Source organism: Cervus elaphus, chromosome 4, assembly GCF_910594005.1.
Source record: "Cervus elaphus chromosome 4, mCerEla1.1, whole genome shotgun sequence".
NCBI classification, from domain to species: domain Eukaryota; kingdom Metazoa; phylum Chordata; class Mammalia; order Artiodactyla; family Cervidae; genus Cervus; species Cervus elaphus.
Window position 1 is genome coordinate 49,438,620 of NC_057818.1, and position 17,245 is coordinate 49,455,864.

The following is a 17,245-nucleotide window of genomic DNA, read 5'->3' on the forward strand; positions in this document are numbered from 1 at the left end:
TGAGGGTGGGATGTTTCAAAAGAAAAGCATGTATATTATCTATGGTGAAACAGATCACCAGCCCAGGTGGGATGCATGAGACAAGTGTTTGGGCCTGGTGCACTGGGAAGACCCAGAGGAATCTGGTGGAGAGGGAGGTGGAAGGGGGGATCGGGATGGGGAATACATGTAACTCCATGGCTGATTCATATCAATGTATGACAAAACCCACTGCAATGTTGTGAAGTAATTAGCCTCCAACTAATAAAAATAAATGAAAAAATAAATTAATTAACAACAATTTGTATGGAAATACAAAAAACGTCGAATAGCCAAAGGAATCTTGAGAAAGAAGAATGGAACTGGAGGAATCAACCTGCCTGACTTCACGCTATACTACAAAGCTACAGTTATCAAGACAGTATTGTAGTGACACAAAGACAGAAATATAGACCAATGGAACAGAATAGAAAGCCCAGAGATAAATCCATGCACCTATGGACACCTTATCTTTGACAAAGGAGGCAAGATTATACAATGGAAAAAAGACAACCTCTTTAACAAGTGGTGCTGGGAAAACTGGTCAGCCACGTGTAAAAGAATGAAACTAGAACACTTTCTAACACCATACACAAAAATAAACTCAAAATGGATTAAAGATCTAAATGTAAGACCAGAAACTATAAAACTCCTAGAGGAGAACATAGGCAAAACACTCTGCAACATAAATCACAGCAGGATCCTCTATGACCCACCTCCCAGAATATTGGAAATAAAAGCAAAAATAAATAAATGGGACCTAATGAAACTTAAAAGCTTTTGCACAATGAAGGAAACTATAAGCAAGGTGAAAAGACAGCCTTCAGAATGGGAGAAAATAACAGCAAATGAAGCAACCAACAAAGAATTAATCTAAAAAATATACAAGCAACTCCTGCAGCTCAATTCCAGAAAAATAAACGACCCAATCAAAAAATGGGCCAAAGAACTAAACAGACATTTCTCCAAAGAAGACATACAGATGGCTAACAAACACATGAAAAGATGCTGAACATCACTTATTATCAGAAATGCAAATCAAAACCACAATGAGGTACCACTACACGCCAGTCAGGATGGCTGCTATCCAAAAGTCTACAAGCAATAAATGCTGGAGAGGGTGTGGAGAAAAGGTAACCCTCTTACACTGTTGGTGGGAATGCAAACTAGTACAGCCACTATGGAGAACAGTGTGGAGATTCCTTAAAAAACTGGAAATAGAACTGCCATATGACCCAGCAATCCCACTGCTGGAGAAAACCCAGAACTGAAAGAGACACGTGTACCCCAATGTTCATTGCAGCACTGTTTATAATAGCCAGGACATGGAAGCAACCTAGATGTCCATCGGCAGATGAATAGATAAGAAAGCCATGGTACATATACACAATGGAATATTACTCAGCCATTAAAAAGAATATATTTGAATCAGTTCTAATGAGATGGATGAAACTGGAGCCTATTATACAGAGTGAAGTAAGCCAGAAAGAAAAACACCAAATCAGTATACTAATGCATATATATGGAATTTAGAAAGATGGTAATAATAACCCTATATGCGAGACAGCAAAAGAGACACAGATGCATAGAACAGTCTTTTGGACTCTGTGGGAGAAGGCGAGGGTGGGATGATTTGAGAGAATGGCATTGAAACATGTATATTATCATATGTGAAACAGACCACCAGTCCAGGTTCATTGCATGAGACAGGGTGCTCAGGGCTGGTTTACTGGGATGACCCAGAGGGATGGGATGGGGAGGGAGGTGGGAGAGGGGCTCAGAATGGGGAACACATGTACACCCATGGCTGATTCATGTCAATGTATGGCAAAACCACTACATTGTAACTTAATTAACCTCCAATTAAAATAAATAAAATTTAAAAAGGAAAATATTTTTTTAAAAGAAAAACTTTTATTGGAAAGAATCACGAATTCTCCAGAAGCTGCAGATGTTGAAGAGTGAGGTCCCATGCGCCCACTGCCTGTGCTGTGCCAAGTCGGTTCAGTCAAGTCTGACTGCGATCCTGTGGACTGTAGCCCCCAGGTTCCTCTGTCCATGGAATTCTCCAAGCAGGGATACTGGAGTGGATTGCCGTGTCTTCCTCCAGGAGATCTTCCTGACCCAGGGATTGAACCCACGACTTTCATGTCTCCTGCATTGGCAGACAGGTTCTTTACTGCTAGTGCCACCCATTGCCTAGTTTTTCCCAATTGGATACATCTTACATAATTATAGTCCAGTGTCAAACCCAGGGATTATACTTTGGTACAATGCATACATATAGTTCTGTGTCATTTTATGAGAAATGTAGGTATATGTAACCAGCACCACAATCAAGATAAAAATTATTCCAACATCAAGATAGACCGCATGTTATTCCTGTGTAGCAGCATCTAACACTTCTCCCGGACCGCCATCTATAAGCCGCCACCACCACCACCCATCTACTTTCTGTCTCTAGCTTTAAAATTTTGAGGCTGTTAACAAATGCACTTATACATTATGTGACCTTTTAAGGTTGGCTTTCCCACTCAGAACAGTGCTCATATAATCTCTTGATTTCTTCTTAACCTCACTGTCCTTCACCTCTCCCTCTTTTTCTTTTGGGTCCTTGATCTGAACAACTCAGTGCCAATTCATTCCCATTGTAAGCTGCACTCACTCCCTTGGTGATCTCAACCTTTCACAGTTTTAATTGCTATCTATATGTTAGAGTTTCAAGTTTTATATCTCTGACCAGAGCTCTCTTCCAAATTCATGCATTAAACCCTGTACAATAGGCATCTCAACCTCCGAGTGCCCAAAGCTGGATTCCTTATCTTTTCCTCCCCAGTGGTTCCAGCCACAGTTTGCTGACCTCAGTGTATGACTTCAGTAGTTCAGTAATAAGACCACAGTCCTACTAGTCATTCTTGATTCTCATTTTTAATTTTTTATTGAAGTAACATTGGTTTATAACATTACAAAAGTTTCATGTGAGCAGTATTATATTTCTGCATCTGTATACTCTGCATCACCAAAAATTGTGTCTTTGTCTGTCATCGTACAGTTGATCTGCTTTACCCATTCCCCTCCACCCCACCGTAACTACTATTCTGTTTTCTATGCATTTATCTTCAGTAGGTTTGTTTGTTTATTTTGTTGATGTTGTTTGCTTTTTATATTCCACATATGAGTGAAGTCATATGATATTTGTCTTTCTCAATCTGACTTGTTTCACTTAGTATGATACCCTCAAGGCCTGTCCATGTTGTTGCAATTGGTCGGATTTCACCTTTTTTATAGCAGAGTAGTGTTTCACATATGTGTGTGTGTGTGTGTGTGTGTGTGTGTGTGTGTGTGTATCATCTCTTCCAGTGATGGGCACTTTTTGTTTCCATATCTTGCTGTTGTCCGTAATGGTTTGATAAACATAGGGGTGCATTTATCTTTGGAGAAGGCAATGGTAACCCACTCCAGTACTCTTGCCTGGAGAACCCCATGGACGGAGGAGCCTGGAAGGCTGCAGTCCCTGGGGTCTCTAAGAGTCAGACACGACTGAGCGACTTCACTTTCACTTTTCACTTTCATGCATTGGAGAAGGAAATGGCTATCCACTCCAGCATTCTTGCCTGGAGAATCCCAGGGAGGGGGGAGCCTGGTGCACTGCTGTCTGTGGGATCACAGAGTCGGACACGACTGAACTGACTTAGCAGCAGCAGCAGTATTTATCTTTATGAGTTAGTGTTTTTGTCTTCTTTGGATACATACCCTAAAGTGGGATAGCTGGATCATATGTTAGTTCTGTCCTCAATTTTTTCCATAGTGGCTATATCAATTTACATTCCCAGCAACAGTGTATGACGGTTCCCTTTTCTATACATCCTTGCCAATGCTTGTCATTTTTTACCTTTTTGTTAATAGTCATTCTGACAGGCATGAATTGATATCTAATTGTGGTTTTGATCTGCGTTTCCCTAGTAATTTGTGGTGTTAATCTTTTCATGTGCCCATTGGCCATCTGGATGTCTTCTTACAGAAAATGAAAAACTGTCTATTCAGCTTCTGTCCACTTTTTTTTTTTTTGGAAACAGTTCTACCTTTTATTTGAATAGAATCACATTTGAAAATAAAGGTTCCATAGTTTAAAAACCTCTGACCTGGATTTTGGACTGGGACCAACGAGCTGACAGTTTGTGTCAGCGGCTGTCGTAATACTCCTGCACCAGGACCAGACGAAGAGAAGGGACACAAACTATCTGTTTTCACTTTCTGTACACATGAAATTTGATCAAATAATGTGTCTTTTACAAAGCAATCCTGTAAATGAAAGACCCTGGATTTTAAAAGGCAGTGAGTTTGAGACCTGCTTTACAACCCCACCCCAGTCATGATACTGAATATTCTCACTTTTATATCATAAAATGAAGCTCAGCTCCAGCCTCATCCTGTGTTGCGATCACCTGACGAGCCCCAGCCCCTCCTTGTCCATCTCATCCTGCAGGTAGAAACCCCACCTCTGAAAGCATCACCTTTTCTTTAGAAGGCTGTCCAGTAATCACAGACTGCAGTCACAGAATCCTTTGACTAAGCCCATCCTTAAGGAAACATAAAGAAAACCAGTTCTCTGTATGTCATTTAAAGACACCTGTGCCTCCCCAAGGCTTTTTAAATCAAGGTACATGAGTGATGTCAGGGCAGAGACCTTAGTGACATGCCTGGGACTGAGGCCCATCGGGTACCCACCCTGGACCTGCCGTCCAGTCTGCTCCCCACCACCCCTCCAGGGGGACAGTCCACACACTGCTCTCCACACATGGCTCCAGCCCGCCCTCTGTGGTGCTGTCACGCACATCACTTCCCTTCCTTGGAGACACTGCCTCCCTTTCACCCCCATTAATCCCTCCCTTGTTCGCATCTTTCTTCTTTCTCTCAAGACCCAGCAGAAGAGCTCAACTCTCCACCAAGCTGTTCCTAAGGCCCCCTTGCCTTCAGCAAGTCTTGTGAAGTTGGGGACGTGGCAGAGCTGGGGCAGCCCGCTCTCCTCGCGGCACTGACAGCAGAAGCGGAGGACACGGGGCTTCCCCTGAGGAATCTGAGCTGTCTGGGTAAGGCCTGAAAGGTCTTATGAAGTCGCAATAACCACTTACTAAATATATATATCTGTTCCTAAGTTAAATAAACAGTTTTAAGGCACTCAATAGGGCATCTTCCCCATCGCTCCTAAGATCTTGTCTCTCTCTGCTGCCGTGGGCATGGGCGGCTTCACTCCGTTCTATCCTCTCTGGATCATGACAGGGTTCCAGAACTTCCAGCAGTTCTTGTACTTTAAGAAGTGAGAGGAACAGCTCTCCTTGTCATAGTTATTTTCGGCCATGCATCTGGTAGACGCGTCCGATTCCGACAAACAAGGGTTTATGTCAGGATCCCTCAGCCTCCGTGTCACCATGGGCATCCCAAGTGTCTTCTCCCTAGAAGCTTCTTCCTCTCCCGAACACAATTTCTTTGCGGGCTTGACTTCTTCCTAAGACAGGTGAGGGCACAAAATGAACTCACGGCTTTCTTGTCTACATGTGTCCCGTGCTCTGAATACAGAGCTCTGCTCTGCTGTTCACACTCCTTGGATGTAATCTCAACAATGATCAGATGCAGACTGAACTCAGGTTGCCCCCCTTCTGTGAAAGCGTTCTACCTTTTATCACCATTGTCGGACCACCTCAGGCAGCCGCTCCACCAGCGCCCAGGCCGTCTCCAGCTCCAAACACCTTCTGTACACTTTTTAATCAGGTTGTTTATTTTCTTGTTGTTGACTTGTATGTGTTCTTTATATACTTTGGCTATTAACCTGTATCAAATATATCATTTGCAAATATCTTCCCCTGTTTGGTAGGTTATTTTTTCATTTCCTTGATGGTTTCGTTTACCATGAAGGAGATTTTTAGTTTGATGTTTACTTTTGCTTTTGTTTCCCTCCAATCAGGTGACATATCTAGAAAGATACTGTTAAGACTGGTGTCAGTGAGCATACCGCCTATGTTTTCTCCTTGGAGTTTTATGGTTTCAGGTCTTAGATTCAAGCTTTTAATCAATTTTGAGTTGTTTTTTGTATATGATGTGAGATAATAGTTTCTTTTTTTGTATGCCCAACTTTCGTAGCATTTATTGAAGAGACTGTCCTTTCTCCATGGTATGTTCTTTGTTCCTTTGTCATAAATCAATTATCCATTTATGTGTGGATTTTTCCTGGGGTCTCAATTCTGTTCCATTGGTTATGTATCTGTCTATCTCTCTCTCTCTCTCTCTCTTTTTTTTTTTTTTTGCCAGTATTGTGCAGTTTTGATTATCATGTTTTTTCTGCCAGGTACCATGGCTTTTTAATATAGTTTGAGACCCCAAGAGTATGACTTTCAGCTTTGTTTCTTTTCTTCAGGATTTTTTTGGCTATTGGGGTCTTTTGTGGTTCCATACAAATTTTAGTATTTTCTATTTGTGAAAAATGTCTTTGAGATTTTGATAGGGATTGCATGGAATATGTAAGTTGTATAGGTAATATGGACATTTTAACATTTTATTTCATTCAATTTATGAACATGGACTATCTTTTCATTTGAGTCTTCAGTTTCTTTCAACAATGTTTAGGTTTCAGTGTATGGGTCTTTCACCTTCTTGGTTACATTTATTCCTGTGTATTTTCTTCTTTTTGTTGTGATTATAAGTGCAATAGCTTTCTTAATTTATCTTTCTGCTAGCTCATTTTTAGCATGTAGAAATGCAACATGTTTTTCTCTATTGATTTTGTACCCTGCAGCTTTATTCACTTATGTGCTTAGTCACTCAGTCATGTCCGGCTCTTTGTGACCCCATGGACTCTAGCCCGCCAGGCTCCTCTGTCCATGGGGATTCTCCAGGCAAGAATATTGGAGTGGGTTGCCATGCCCTCCTCCAGGGGATCTTCCCAGCTCAGGGATGGAACTCAGGTCTCCTGCATTGCAGGTGGATTCTTTACTGTCTGAGCCACCAGGGAAGCCTTATGTTCATTTATAATTTTTAATAATTTCTGGTGGAGTTATTTGGGCTTTCTGTATATAAAATCATGACATCCAAAAATAGCATCAGTTTTCTTTTTTCCTTTCCGATTTGGACATCTTTTTTTTCTTTTTCTCGTCTAATTGCTCTGGCTAGGACTTCCAATATTATGTTGAATAGGAGTGGCAGAGTGGACATCTTTGTCTTGTTCTTGATTTTAAGGGGATAGCTTTCAGCTTTTCACCCTTGAATGTGTGATGTTTGCTAGGAGTTTGTCATATGTCACCTTTACTATTTTGAAATACATTTCTTCTGTATCCAATATTGAGGTTTTTTGATCGTTAATGGATGTTGAATATTGACAAACGCTTTTATGTGTCTGTTGAGATAATCACATAGCTTTTATCGTTTTATTTTTCTTTGATGTGGTGTATCACATTTCTTGCTATCTGGATGTTGAACCATCCTTGCCTTTGGTTAGCACTTTCCACCTTCCACTGCCTGTGTCAGGAACAAGGTTCCAAGCCCTGACTATCACTGCTTCTGCCTCCAGGGTCCTTGGTGCCTTGCAGATGCCAGTTTCATTGGTTTCACTGCCTGGGACACTGGGATGGTGAACTCCTCTTCTGAGATTGCCTGAGTCACAGCCTCTACCACTGTGGGGGGTGGGGAGGGTGAATGGGATGCCTGGTTGCACGGGTCTCTGCCGTGTCCAGGGCTGTAACTAAGCCTTGCAGGCTTCACTGCTGTGGGTGGGGACCTCTTTACTGAGCTCCACAGTTCTACCAACTTCCCTTCCACAAGCCTCATCCAAGTCCCTCTCACTGCTCTCCAGGATGACTGTAATGGCCTTGCGAATGGCCTGTCTTATTTTGTCCAGGTCCACGTACAGTCTATTTTCCACACAGCAGCAGAGGAGATCCTTTTAAAACACAAATGAGAACAGATCCCTCCTCTGCCTCAGGCTCCCATCTCACTTAAAGCAAGAGTCCTGCAAAGGCCTGTGATCGACTTTTCCATCTCCTGAGCTCAGCCCTCCTTCTCTGCCCCTTTACTCCAGTCACAGAGTCACCCTTTTGTTCCTCGAAGCTTCATGTTGTCCTTTCACATCGTGGTCCATGTTGGTGGCTGATCTCGCTAGCTAGAACTTCTTCCCCAGCATACACATGGCTCTCTTCTTGACCTCTAAGCCTTTGGTCAGATCTGTTCTCCTCAACAAGGGCCACCTTAACCAGCCTATTTGAGATTAAGCCCTCTGTGGACTGCTCTGTTCTGTTACCAACATCTTTTTCAAGACACTTATTCCCTTCTAACACATTATATATTTTGCTTATGTATTATAATTTGAAAGTTTTACTGCATATATTTTCCAACCGGAGTGTAAGCTCCTAGGAGCAAGATTTTTATCTGTTGTTTTTTTTTTTTTCCACTTATGCAGATAGTACAGAGCCTGCTGCCGGTTCATCATTCAATAAGCAGTCATCAAATGAACGGCTAGATGGTTGGATCCCTCTGATTGCTTTACTAACAACCCTCTGATTTGGGATTGTGGTCATCAGGTATTCTGTGTGTAGGAAGACCGGGTCTAGCAGAGGTTACAGTTTTAATAAGGCCTCACAGTGGCAGAGCTGGCAGTCTCATCCAGGTGATGTGTCTCTCCAAGTCTAGGGTGGATAGGGAAATGGCCAGCAAAGGTTCTGGAGTAGAGTCGATGTCAGAGAAAAAGTCAGTTGCATACGGCATGGGATGGGCACCGCTTTTATGAGGAAGGGTCACCAGGGAGCTCTCTGTTACAGTTGTATCATTGTTGCTTATCAGTAGACACAAGGAATTGCGCTTAGACTAAGCTTATCAGCATCTCTAGTACAGTTAGAAGCCACTTCTTATCACAGTGGACTTTGGATAGTGTGGACTGAACACACTTTTGATGTCATGAATTGCAGAATAGAGGGCAGGGCTCTATAGCCTGAGTGAAAGGCTCAGGGGTGATTCACCTCTTAACTGCATTTATAGGGCACCTTCTCCAGACAGACTCGCACACACAGTTTCAACAGGGAAGAAAGGCCCAGCTGGAGACTATGGAGTCCTTGGTATGAAGGATGGGAGGAAGGAATCTGATTAGTTCTGCTGCTTGTGCCAGGTCACCTTGACACAAATCATTGCATGAATGCTGGTAGAGAATGGGAAAGAGTGTGTGTGTGTGAGTGGGAATCACTGGATTTGCATTTTTGTATGTCCTTTTGCATATTGTTTCTCTGGATTTGGAAGTGTTTGTACTTACTATATGTGTCTGTGCCTCTGAGTGCATGTCTGGACATGAATTAATGTCTCCTTGTTGGAGGTATACTAACGTCTCTTGGCTGGGGGAGGAGATCATGTCTTGTGTCCTGATTCTGCTTGGGCCGTGATGTGGGAGAGAGAACACTGGCTTTTCATTCACTGATGCATCCGTCTCTTCTATAGCCGATCCCCTACTACCAGTCTGTTTGCCTGTCTGTGGGTTACATGGTGAAGATCAAGGCAAATTTTCAGCCTCTTGTTGGGTGAGTAGAGGTCAGTTTATGTCTGACAGAGGGTGAAACAACTTGATCTTTAATCATCGGAATAAGCTGAGGTGTCTCATGCAAAAGTGTGAGATTACAATCCAGGCTGAATTTCCTTCCTCTGTGTGTGTGTATATGTGTGTGTGGGGGGGGGGGTTGGGGGAGGCAGGGGATGAAAGGAAAGAGAGAGATGGCAAAGTGAGAAAGGTATAAATATTTTGAGAAAGAGGGAAGGGGAAGGAGGGAGGGAGAGAGAGAGAAAAGAACTGTGGTTGTTCCTGAGGAAGTTGTTTTCTGCAGTAAATGCCTGTCTGCAGGAGCCATCCTCTTGTCTTTGCAGGAGGAAACCAGAGCTTGTGGTGGAATTCTGCACAGGTATTGGGAAAGACAGCGACATTGCATTCCATTTCCGACTCTACAACAGCATGGTGGTGATGAACAGTTTCCAGGATGGGAAATGGCAGGAGGAAAAGAGAGTGTCTTCTGACAATTTCGTGTTAGGCGAGTCATTTGAGCTGCGATTCTTGGTGCTGGACAATGGATACCAGGTGTGTGGGCCCTCCAGGGTGTGGAGCGCCATGGCTGTGTTGGGCCTGCTGTGAAGAAACACATGGAGAGTCCAACTCTGATGTGATCGCAACAGACCAATTTTGTTTTGTTTTGTACTTTTAACACATGTGCTTTTTAAAGTTGAAGTATCGTTGCTTTACCTTACCGTGTCAGTTTCAGGCGTACGACAGAGTGGCTGAGCACCGTGTCCCTGTAGAGCACGGGCATCTACACTCAGTATCTCGAGCAGCGTGTGTGCTGTACCGGCGAGCTTCTGAGTGGACTCCACACCGCTCTTGCTGTGTCGGACAGGCAGCAGTGTGGAGGGAGACGTGCAGGCCCCCTGCCCTCGGGGTGAAGCAGGGATGTCAGCTCTGGAGGCGAGGAGGTGACCGTGGAGCATGACTCCTACAGCAGTGTCCTGGCAGGATGTCCTGGAGGAGAATTTCTGCTTTACTTTCACAGAGTAAAGAATTTGTACAGCAGGCAATGGAAAGAGGAAAGGGAAAGAGGAGGCCTAATTGCTCTGAGCTCACAAGCAATATATCTCCTTCTTTAGGTGTTTGTGAATAACAAGTCCATCCTCATCTTTGTCCACTGCCTGCCTCTACAGTCTGTGAAAATGCTGAAGGTGAGCGGAGATATTGTGCTGACTTCAGTGGAGACGTTGTAAGGGGCAGAAGATCTTCCAGTGAAGATATACACCCCGTTACACTCTTCTGTAATGTTCAGGATCACTGCCACTCCCAGAAGATGCCGGGAATTCCCCCTGCCCTCACACTTATGCCAGTGATAATAAAATAGTCCTGACATGAACCAGGACTTGGCTCTTGCTCGTAGGGAAGACATCAAGGGCAGGTTTGGCACAAAGAGTATGTCGTCCCAGGTGTGGAATGGGGAGTGTGGTTTGGGAAGGGCCCAGTTGGCCAAAATGTCAAGGGCTGTCCCTGAAATAGAGACAGAGTGAGAGTGTCTCAGAATGTCATGAAGAAGATGGTCAGGTGTGGGGCTGTTTAAAGAAGGGATACGACTTTATATGTGAGCCTCTTTTGACTTGTTTTTTCATTCCACAAATATTTATTGGTCCCTGTATGTGTGTACACATGTACACACAGGAATTCGTTTATATGATTATGGAGACTGACAGCTCTCAAGACCTTCAATGATGTAGTTCAGGTCTGAGTCTGGCGGCCTGAGACCCAGGAAGAGCCATTGTTTCAGTTCCATTGTGAAGGCAGGAGAAATCCTCCCTTCTCTAGGCTGGTGAGCTTTTTTGTTCTGTTCAGGTCTTCCGATGATGGGAGGAAGCCCGTCCACCTTAGGGAGGGCAGTCTGCTTTACTCAGTCTGTGGATTCAGCTGTTAATCTCCTCCAGGAACACTGTCACAGATACACTGAAAACAATGTGTAACCCAAGACCTGACCACCCAGCAGCGCGTCAGGATGACACAGACGATTAACCGTTACAGCCCCTTTCTGTAACATGCTTGCATACATGCCAGACATTCCCTATGAACCCTACGTGATGCTGAGAGGACTAGAGAATGGGGTTGTTGGCACAAGGAACTTGATACTGAGAAGTCAAGGATAAAGTCAGCCCGGTGGGGTGTTTGGAACTCAGGAGCTGAATGTTAGATGTTCAGGCAGATACAGCATAAACCATGGTGAATGGCTTTCCTGGTTTCTGTCTCCCCTCGCTTAGGAACACCTGGCAGCTTGCAGGGGTTATGAAGTGTGACGTAGGAGGCTGCACCCAGATCCTTCCAGACCCCTCCAGTCTGCGGGTCTTGTAGAGACATAGGACCTAATGATTCCCTAAGTTTCTGAGTGCCTAGAGTTTCCCATACACTCCACATATAAAGGAAGGCTGCTTGCTTTTGTCATCTTTGGGCCCTCTGAGCTTTCTTCCCTATTTCTATACCTTGACAATGAGCAACCTGTAAAGGAGAGTAAGAAACCAGTTCTTTTAGAGTCGTGTAAAAAAGAATACAATGCTTAAGATGAAATCTAACCAGGGAGGTGCAAGACTCCTACATTGAAAATGACAAAACACCATTGATGGAAATTACAGACGAGGAACCTCAATAAATGAAAAGACGTTCCATGTTTGTGGGTTGGAAGACAATATTGTTGATACTGTTAATAATTCCATATATTGTTACCTGGTGCGGTTTGAGAGATTCAGTGCACCCCCTGTCAGAATGCCAGTGGCCTTTGTGTGCAGAAAGGAAAACAGATCCTAAAATTCGTATGGCACTGAAAGGGTCACCAAACAGCCAAGATAGTCTGGACAAGGAACAGGTTTGGAGGATTCCCACGTCTTGGTTTCAAAACTGAATACAAAGTTATGCTAAGAGCTCTAAGGAAGAAAGTACAGTCTACAAGAACAGATGGATAATAGAAGCAGAGTGATGGAAATTCTGAGAGAGTCAAAAAGAAGCTCTACAGATTAAAGTATTTACCTAAGTGAAGAGTGCATTTGACGAGCCCATTATCTAGATTAGCTATAGCTAGGAAAGAATCTCGGAGGTTGAGGATATGTCAATAGAAACTTCCAAAACTGAAAAAAAGAAAAAAGACTGGAAAAATATACAATATCAAAAAACTTCTGAGACAGGTACAGAAAGTGTAGCATGTGCTTAATGGGAGTACTAGATGCAGAAAAGAGAAAGGAACAGAAGAAATACTTGAAGTAATAATGTCTGAGAATTTCCCAAGTTTATGCCAAACACCAAAACCACAGACACAAAGAAGCCAGAGGGAAACAGCACCTGCCCACATAGGAGCGAAAGTAAGAATTATGTCGAACGTCTCCTTAGAAACCACGCAAACGAGTGGAGTGAGAGTTGAGAGAAATTTGGTGCAACCATCGTGGGAAACAGTTTGGCGATTTCTCTAAAACTTAAAAATGTAATTGTCATATGATCCAGCAGTTGTACTCCTGGATACTCCTCAAAGGAAATGAAGATCCCCAACTCAAAAAAATACAGTAGTGGCCCCTTAGAAACAGGGGTTATGTTCCAAGCCAACAGTGGATGCCTGAAACCCTGGATAGAACCAAATCCTACATATGTGTATATAGTTAACCCTTGAGCAAGGGAAAGCCACTGGGTGACTTGGTTGCAGAGAATCAAGTCACCTGAAGCTGGAAGGAATAAATTCCCCCTCAGTCCAGAGTTTACAATAGATATCAGTCAATAACTTGTAGATTCTGTCAATTACTTCCCTGTCCTTCACCCTTTGGACAAGCACTGACTGGATTCTCAACAGTGCTGTATACGTTCTTGAAATGACATGCATTCCCCTTGGTAATTTTGATGCATATGCATCCCACACATAGGGCTTTCCTTTCCCATTATTTCCTTCTCTCTTTCAATAAATAGTTTTCACTGGAGTAAATTTTTTCTAATCAATGACTTTTTTTTTCAAGATTTATTTATTTATAGCTGCACTGGGTCTTTGCTGCTGCTTGCGGGCTTTTTCCCATTGCGGGGAGCAGGGCTGCTCTCTAGTTCTGGTGCGAGAGCTTCTCATTGCAGTGGTTTCTCTTGTTGAGGTTCCCGAGCCCTGGGGCACAGGCTCAATAGATGTGGGGCACAGGCTTAGCTGTCCTGTGGCATGTGGGATCTTCCCAGACCAGGGTTCAAACCTGTGTCCCCTGCATTGGCAGGCAGACTCTTTACCAGGGAAGCCCTGGAGTGAGTTTTTTTCATTTCTACATTTTTACATCCTCAGGTCTTGTTTTTAGAGTTTAAGATGTTAGAAAATAATACAAGAATGGTATTTCAGAAAAGGTCCTCCCTTTCTGACAGGTTTTCCCCCTGCATGTGTCAGTGATTAGGCTAAAGGTTTACATATACTAGCTTATCTGTTCTGAGCACATCCTAGGAAGTAGGAATTTCTGATAATCCTCCTTGTGCCAAGGAAACTGAGACTGGGGGAGTTTAATGAATCTTAAGATCTCACTGTTAGGAAGGAGCCAAATCAGGACAGAATCCAGGAAGCTGACTTCTGAATCTGTGCCCTTAATCTGATGTGAGGAGACAACTCAGTGGAAAAGACCCTGATGCTGGGAAAGACTAAAGGCAAAAGGAGAAGAGGGCAGCAGAGGGTGAGCTGGTTAGATAGCAGCAGCGACTCAATGGACATGAATCTGAGAAAACACCAGGAAATAGTGGAGAACGGGGGAGCCTAGCGTGCTGCAGTCGTGGGGTCACAGAGTCAGATACAACTTAGTGACTGCAGACAGCAAGCGTCTGCCCTTTGATGTCTAACCTGCTGCACCCCTGGGAACTGCTGTAGGGCGGGAGCCCGCGCCGGGCCTTGCCCCTCACCCACTCTCGTCTCCCCGGCAAGTCCCTTACACGCAGCGTGTGTCCTTGACTGTCGGATCCTCATTGACGGTCAAAGGGAAACTTGCCATCTCTTTCAGGTGGGTATGTTATAACCCATGGGTGTGGATGTGAAGGAGGAGTGAGAACACTGGAGTGTGTGTGGGGACGGTCACTTCATGCATGAGTGACGTTCAAACGTGTAAACAGCATCAGGGTAACACACTGAAGGGGCAGGACTGGTGGTAGGTCTCGGGGTCTGGGAGAAGGGGTCAGGGCTTTGGCTCTTTATCAAGGGACGTAGAACATCCAGAAAATGCAGGCCCAGGCCAGTGACTGCTGCTCAACTTGAATCTGGGGCCAAGGACCAGGGCATCCTGCCAGCCCAGGCAGGGTGAGCAGATGAAGCAGGTCTCCAGGAACAAGCATGACAGCATCCCCAGGAAGGCCGGCCTTCCACGAGGGAGGAGCTGGGAGAGGAGTGGTTTGTGTGTCCCTTGTGGGTCCCCACACAAAGCTGTAGCTGGTTGTTTGTTCTAAGGATATTTATTGTATATCAAGCCCCTGCCTGGCTTTGTGCAAAATGCACGGGAGAAATTGAAGAGAGAAAATGACCAAGTCAGCACTTGAAATTTTTAATTAAAGACAAGAGTTAGAGAACCATAGAAAACTGACTTTAAGGAATCTCTTTTTTTCTTGCATCCAAAGAATTGCAAGTTTTTTTCCAATTTATGTGGTCAGAAACCTAGGTCTTTATGTTTGGAAATGAGTCGTCAGTGTTTTAGACTGAGGAGGACAAAATTTATTGTTAGAACAAGCACAGTTATACACATGGATGTAGTGATCAGATTCTGGTTTTGATGTTCCAGTTAATCACTGCAGAATAATAAATCTCCTGAAAATATATTGGTTTAAAGCAATGATTTATTATCTCTCCCAGTTTTGCAGATTTATTGCACTCATGTGGGTATCATGTGGCTTTAGTCAGATTATGGTGGGAAATCGTTTAATTTAAATCTGCTTTTAATTAGGTTATTGATATGGTTAAATATTGAGTCTAACATATTGCTACTTGTTTTCTGTTCATCTCAGCTATTATTCCCACCTTCCCCTTTTCTCTGCCATCTTTTACATTAATCAAGTTTTATTATTGTTTCATCTTCTTTGTTGGCTGTTGAGCTAAAAATCTTCATTTTGTTATTTTAGTGGTTCTTCAGGATTTTTAGTGTACGTGTTTAACTTATACAATCTGTCTCAAATGATATACCACTTTATAAGCAGTATAACTTTACAATAGCATATTTTCACTTCTCTCCTCTAACATATGCTGTAATTCTCATGTGTTTTATTTCTGTTTTTTCTTTTTAATTGGAGGTTAATTGCTTTACAATGTTGTGTTGGTTTCTGCTGTACAACGTGAATCAGTCCCAAGTATACATAGAACCCCCCTCCCTCCCTCAGCCTCTCCCCCAGCCCATCCCACGCCTCTAGGTCATCACAGAGCTCCGAGCTGAGTTCCCTGTGTTATGCAGCAACTTCCCAGTGCTCTCTCTGTTTGTCACTTTATTTTTACATGTTGTAAGCTCTGCAATGCATTGTTATAATTTCTGTTTAACAATTATATTTACCGATGTAACAGCCATTTCCATTGCTCTTCATTCTTTTGTGTAACTCCAGATTTCCAACTGGTGTCCTTTCCCTTCTGCCTGAAGGATGTACTTTAACATTTCTCTAGAAGGGGTTTGTTACTGATGACGTTTTCTGAAAAAGTCAAGGTTTCACCATTGCCTTTGAAAGATATCTTCCCTAGATTGAAAAAGTACACTTCAGATTCTGTTGGAGAATTCAGATGTAATCTGTGCATCAGATGATATCAAGGGAGTTTTCCGGAACATTGTAATGGTAGTTGTGATTATGTTTTCAAAGTCCTTATCTGTTAGAGATAAATTCTGGAGTGTTTATATGAAAAATGATAGTATGACTGAGATTTATTTTAAAATTCCCCCCCCCCCCCAAGTAAGTGGGAGGAACAATGAAACAAGAATATTCATAATTTAAGTGGGAGAGTAGGTACATAGGCATTATTTATATTTTTCTTTCTTGTGAGGATTAATAAAAGAAAAACCTCACTAAAAAAGTTGCACGGCCAGAAGACGGAGCTCTTACGCATGCGCCACCGGCTGTCCTCATAGATCCCAGTGGGGAGAGATGTACTTCACCTCTCTGGGAAAAGTGACCTTACTTTACGACCCCCAGCAGGAGGAAGAAAGATTTTCTCTCTGCCTAGAAACAGCTCAGCCAATGAAAATACACTGTACTTTAAACTCTCAGTTTCCTCCAATGGACTTTTTGTTTATACCAGCTCCTCGAAACTTTCCCTTTTCCTCAATAAGAGTATCCTTTCCTTTTTCTTTAAAAAAAATTTTCTTTTTGTCATGCCATATGGCATGTGGGACCTTAGTTTCCTGATCAAGGATCGAACCCATTCCCCCTGCATTGGAAGCTCAGAGTGTTAACCACTGGACCTCCAGGTAAGGTCTCTTTCTTCCTTTCTTTTTTTTTTTTTAAATTACTTACTTGGTCATGCCAGGTCTTCGTTGCAGCAGGCGGATGTTCCATCTTTGTTCTGCCATGTGGGGTCTTTAGTTGTGACATGCAGGGCCTTTTACTTGCAGCACTCAAACTTTTAGTTTGGGAGCACGGAATTTCAGCCACTGGACCAGCAAGGAAGTCCCCTCCTCTCCTTTTCTTTATGGGCTTGCATGTGGTTCACCATAGCTGCATGTCTTGGATCGC

At 43.3% G+C, this 17,245-nt stretch overlaps 2 protein-coding genes across 2 annotated transcripts; one reads left to right on the forward strand and one right to left on the reverse strand.

Annotated features, from left to right (window-relative positions):
• Positions 1–5,216: 5,216 nt before the first annotated feature.
• Positions 5,217–5,624, reverse strand: LOC122692009 (coiled-coil-helix-coiled-coil-helix domain-containing protein 7-like). The gene has a single exon (XM_043899153.1). The coding sequence runs from the start codon at positions 5,453–5,455 to the stop codon at positions 5,276–5,278; it is 180 nt and encodes a 59-aa protein (XP_043755088.1). The 5' UTR covers positions 5,456–5,624; the 3' UTR covers positions 5,217–5,275.
• Positions 5,625–9,068: 3,444 nt separating this feature from the next.
• LGALS13 (galectin 13) lies at positions 9,069–10,902 on the forward strand. Its single transcript, XM_043899154.1, has 4 exons — positions 9,069–9,116; positions 9,490–9,569; positions 9,910–10,117; positions 10,678–10,902. The coding sequence occupies exons 1-4, from the start codon at positions 9,105–9,107 to the stop codon at positions 10,789–10,791; spliced, it is 414 nt and encodes a 137-aa protein (XP_043755089.1). The 5' UTR covers positions 9,069–9,104; the 3' UTR covers positions 10,792–10,902.
• The last annotated feature ends 6,343 nt before the right edge of the window (positions 10,903–17,245 follow it).

Excerpts from the sequence above, each read along its gene's own strand:
- LOC122692009 (XM_043899153.1), bottom strand. The coding sequence starts at position 5,455 with ATGCCCATGGTGACACGGAGGCTGAGGGATCCTGACATAAACCCTTGT.
- LGALS13 (XM_043899154.1), top strand. Across the intron at positions 9,570-9,909 it reads AATTTTCAGCCTCTTGTTGG|GAGGAAACCAGAGCTTGTGG; the intron begins GTGAGTAGAGGT and ends TTGTCTTTGCAG. Across the intron at positions 10,118-10,677 it reads TGCTGGACAATGGATACCAG|GTGTTTGTGAATAACAAGTC; the intron begins GTGTGTGGGCCC and ends CTCCTTCTTTAG.